At 39.1% G+C, this 4971-nt stretch overlaps 1 protein-coding gene and 1 pseudogene across 1 annotated transcript; both read left to right on the top strand.

The window, feature by feature from the left end:
• Window positions 1-511: 511 nt before the first annotated feature.
• LOC143532219 (receptor-like protein kinase FERONIA) lies at window positions 512-1890 on the top strand (annotated as a pseudogene).
• Window positions 1891-2165: 275 nt separating this feature from the next.
• LOC143532218 (probably inactive leucine-rich repeat receptor-like protein kinase IMK2) lies at window positions 2166-2702 on the top strand. Its single transcript, XM_077027333.1, has one exon. The coding sequence runs from the start codon at window positions 2166-2168 to the stop codon at window positions 2700-2702; it is 537 nt and encodes a 178-aa protein (XP_076883448.1).
• Window positions 2703-4971: the final 2269 nt, after the last annotated feature.

Genomic DNA, 4971 nt, shown 5'->3' with positions numbered 1-4971 from the left:
TCTTGACTTATTAAACCTTATTTGTTTTTTATTTACGATTCCTCTCCATTTTCTTTAATAAAATTTTTGTCGAGACCTATCATTCATGAATATTTAGAACGAAATCGTATTGCAGCTCTTAAGTAATGCTTTCGTGTATATTTTATGGACATTGATATATTTAAATTGTTATAGTTTTAAATGACAGTTTGATGTTATGGCATGAAATACAATTTATTTTGCTCATATTGATGATAACGATATGAAGACAACTAATTCAATAGAGGATGTATAAGACATGACACAAGAAACAAGAAGAAAAAAAAATATGAAAGGACAAAACCACACCATCAAGGAAAAACCATGGAAAGTGTCTCTGTAAATAATTGAATGTGGACAAATTATCCTTAAATTATTTCCAAGTGTTGTAGTTTCAAGAGTTCATTAACCCAAAATCTTTGAAATCATTTTAATTAAAAGTTTTAACATATGCTCATCGTCCCGAAGATCATAGTAAATTAGTTTTAAAATGAATAGTTTCATGATGCCTAGAACAGCATTGGAGTTTTATAAGTCGCATACATCACCTTCTGACGAAGTTTGTCGACGGTTTTCGCTAAGTGAGATTCAGTTTGCCACACAAGCGTTCAATGACAGATTAGTAATTGGCCGTGGGTCATTTGGAAAGGTTTACAAGTGTACAATTTATCATTGGTTTGAAACTATCGTTGTAGCAATGAAGCGGCTAAATTTATTATCCAGCCAAGGAGCACCAGAGTTCTGGGCTGAAGTAGAGATGCTCGGTAAACTCCATCACTGTAACTTAGTTTCTTTAATTGGTTATTGCAACGAAAAACAAGAAATGGTACTTGTTTATGAGTACATGAAGCATGGCACCCTTGAAGATCAACTTCACAAGGCTGAATACTCTCCATCTTGGTTACAACGACTCAGAATATGCATAGACGCTGCTCATGGGCTGAATTACCTTCACACAGGAACAAGCACGCAACATGGAGTGATACACGGAGATGTAAAGACCTCAAACATTTTGTTGGATGAGAACTATAGAGCAAAGATTTCAGATTTTGGTCTAGCCAAAACAAGCCCAACAAACCAAGCACATAGTTGTGTTAGTACCCAAGTCAAAGGGACGTTTAGTTATCTTGATCCAGCCTATTTCTATACAGGAAAATTACCAGAAAATCGGATGTCTATGCCTTTGGAGTTATACTGTTGGAAGTGCTGTGTGGGAGGCATGCGGTAGATTCAACTCTTGATGAAGAGCAATGGGGTTTAGCAGCCTGGGCTCTTGATTTTATTAGAAAGGGAAAACCAAATCAGATTATTGACCCTAGAATTCGAGGACAAATATCACTTAATTGCGTAAAGGAGTTTACACGCATAATAATATCTTGTTTACATGATGAATCAAAATTACGTCCTACCATGGTTGAGGTTGTTGCAAAACTTGGCTTTATACTATCACTACAAGAGAGGATGGACAATTTGAATTCAAACACAACATTTGTCAAAAAGGTAAGATCACTATTTGGGTGCAACGGTTATATGAAGTGCAACTCTTGGACACTGGTAGATGCTGGAAGTGACAGCGAATCCACTGAGGAAGATATTGAATTGCTTAACACACCAGTTCCTGTAGATGTTGAAAATTTGAAACAGGAGCAAGATGATTTTGTTCCACTAATTCTCTTTGATGTTTCATCTTTTTTTACAATGGTCGACTTGCTACGTGCACCTGCTGAAAATATAAGCAGGACTGGATGCTCTTCAATATATCGAGTTATGTTGGATGATGGTCATCACCTTGTTGTTAAACGATTGTTTAAAAAGGTTTTCAATAAAACGTTTGAGACACATGTTTCTATCCATGGAAAAGTTCTCCACTAGAATATTATGCCTCTTCAGGCATGTTACAATCACAAAAGTGAGGCACTTCTTATCTATACTAGTAGCGAAAACAAGACCCTTGCATCATTCCTGAACAGTTAGTGTACTTGAAAACTCTTTTGTATTTTAAACTAGGAGATAAAATATTGGATCTTGATTCTTTTTGTGTGTCTTCAGCAGCTAGAAGGCCTAAAACTGCCATCAGATGGCCAACCAGGAAGAAAATTATTGTTGGCGTCACAAGAGGCCTAGTCCACCTGCACACAATAGAACAAATGACTCATGGGAACCTCACATCAGGAAATGTGTTGCTGGATAGAGATTACAATCTCTTTATCATAGACATTGGCCTTTCCCGGCTTAGAATCAATGCCAGACCAGATTCTGGTTATAATCGTGCACCCGGACTCTTGTATTTCAAAAATGCTAGCATGGAAACAGATGTGTATAGCCTGGGATTGATAATTTTTGAACTCTTAACTAGAAAATCAACCAATTCAGAAAAGCATGGTTCTAATATGCTTAACTGGGTGAGATCACTTCCGAAGGAACAGTGGAGCGAGGAACTATTTGATGCTGAAATCATGTATGCAGCCATCAATAATGCGGAATTACTTTGTATACTACAACTAGCTATGAATTGTACCTGCGCCTCACCTGAGGATAGACCAAAAGTAGATGAAGTGCTCCAACGACTCGAGGAGATTAGTGCCACAGGAAAAGGCCTGATTAGACGGAGGAATGCAAGAAAAAGTAAGGAAAAGGAAATTAATGTAGAAAAAAGAAATATGAAAAACAATAAGGAGCCATGAAAATTTATATTGCATAAGAAAAAGAAAAAGAAAAAGAATAAGATATAAGATGTTGAAGTGCATTTCAAAGAAGCCGTTAGAAGTGTTAGATTTAATCCATCCCAAGTTAAAATTTAGAGTTATGTTTGTATAATTATGTTAAAAGTGTGTTTTTGTTAGAACTTGTTAATTATGAATCGGTTTATAAATTAGGAACCTATACGTGCATATATACGTGTCGGTGTTAAATTTCAAAATACACTTAAACCTGTTTCTTGCTTATAAGTAAGCAAGTAAGTTTGGCAATAGGTTCACCTGGTACAATTTATGTGTTACTTTCTCAAATTTGTGCATTCAATGACATCACAATATAACCAATGGACTGTAGACAGAGAGGCCGGGCCGAGGTTGCGTCTAGATATTAATTGAGGATGCTTATTCTTATTGATCTTGATTCTAAAATATCATTAAAAACAATATTCCCTCTCAAATTATAAGACTTATTTTCAACTTTAATATTAATCAAAGTTTGTGGATTTGCGCCCGCCAACTGTTCGATGATATGCCTCAAAAACATAATCTGGTCAAGAACATAGCTCGGTTTCAACCATTTCTCATGTGATTCTTTGGGGTGTTTTTCCCCAATTGGGTTCCTAGACTTTCTTGGTTATAGAACCCCAAAGTTGTTTCTTTTTTCTATGGTTCGTTGACTTTCTTGGTCATCTAATCGGAGTTTGATTTTTGGGGTTTTGAGGTCGAATGGGATTAGTGGTTTTCGGGATGTTTTGTTAGGAGGAGGTGGTATGACCGGGGCTATTGATGAGGGTGTTTGGCCGTGTCCATTTAGAGGTTTTCACTGTTACCCAGATGGATCACCGGGTCTAAGGGGGTGCGATTGGTCGTGCATATTAAGCGACTCCATTTGTCATCGGATGACTAGAAAGAGACCTTGCGGGAGGCTGTTTCCACGGATTTGGACTTGTTTGTTTTTGTTGGTGGGGCTTTAAAGGTCTCGCGCCAATGGGTGCGTGGGGTGTGTATGGAGTTATATGCTTTCCGTCAGGGGTGCCATCATGATGGCGAGACAGTCTGGTTCAAGTGGGACGCGGGAGATGTGGAAGAGTTTATAGTGGGGATTGCTAAGCCGCATGTCAAGGGGGAAGCTGTCACGGCGGGAAGGGTGGTGGTGGATGTAGCCCTCCTTGACCGTGTATTCGCTCTCCCTATCACGACTGTTAAAAACATTCCTCATAGTTGTCGTATGCCTTTTTCCCAAGCCTTAGTGGCTGCTCTAGGTAATGTGGCGGCTATGCCAGAGTCTATTGAGGCGTGGGTGAAACTTTGTTGTTACCACGTTGCACCTTACGGGTTTTCAGAACGTCTACTCGGCATGAGCGCAGGTCTGGTAGTAGGAAGTCTTTGCAATGCCATAGTATTCAGCGGGCGCTGGCAGCCTGGGGTGATAGTGACGGTTTCCTTGACCTTATATTATCGTTTTTTGACCAACCCTTAGGGGGTGCTTTGGGGAGTGATACGTTTGTCCCCGAGTCTGGCAGTTCCGGGTTGTGCGCTAACGTTAAACAATGTTTACGGAAAGTTGCGGATGGGCATTTCTATCACACCCCAACTAGCACAATGCGGAAGCGTAAAATGGGAATGTAACAGACACCTCTGGTATCAACACATTGTTTATAAAGAAACATTACAAACTAATTTACATTATATTACATTTCTTCGTTCTATCATTGTTTTACAGTCTAGGTGGTACAAACAAAACTAGTTCGTTAACTAAACGTTCTTACTACTAACGTCTTTGCTTCTATTCACATAGCATCAACCACACACTTCAGGCAAGTGACAGATCACCAAATCATTCCGATTTAGGTACACCTGAAAAGCAGTTTAAAACGGGTCAACTACTAGAGTTGGTGAGTTTCACGAGTTTCAAGAAAACAGTAATGAGTATTCACAAGTCAACACTTGTAATCATTAAATAAGTACGTATGTATGTAAATGATGTAATTATGCTAAGCTATAGTGAAGCCTTGACTGTATGTGCTGCGTGCATCCATTTCCCAAGCTCCATCAACCACTGTGGCACCTTTTCGCCCACAACATGCCCCGGTAGCTATGTCTAACACTACATAGCCTGTTTGTATAAATATGGTCATGTGCAAACGGCGCTATGTGACACGGCAACCAGGCCGATTCCGTTTGGGTTTGTCAAACCAATAGTACTATTCACAAGCCACCGGCTCGAAGTTAATCACTGTGATCGTGGGGACTTTCA

Source organism: Bidens hawaiensis, unplaced genomic scaffold, assembly GCF_021521415.1.
Source record: "Bidens hawaiensis isolate Kalapana, Puna unplaced genomic scaffold, B.hawaiensis_p1.1 tig00009412_1, whole genome shotgun sequence".
NCBI classification, from domain to species: Eukaryota; Viridiplantae; Streptophyta; class Magnoliopsida; order Asterales; family Asteraceae; genus Bidens; species Bidens hawaiensis.
This window is presented reverse-complemented; position numbering and strand designations above follow the sequence as displayed.

Bases quoted from the DNA above. Each gene is read 5' to 3' on its own strand.
- LOC143532218 (XM_077027333.1), top strand. From the start codon at position 2,166: ATGACTCATGGGAACCTCACATCAGGAAATGTGTTGCTGGATAGAGAT.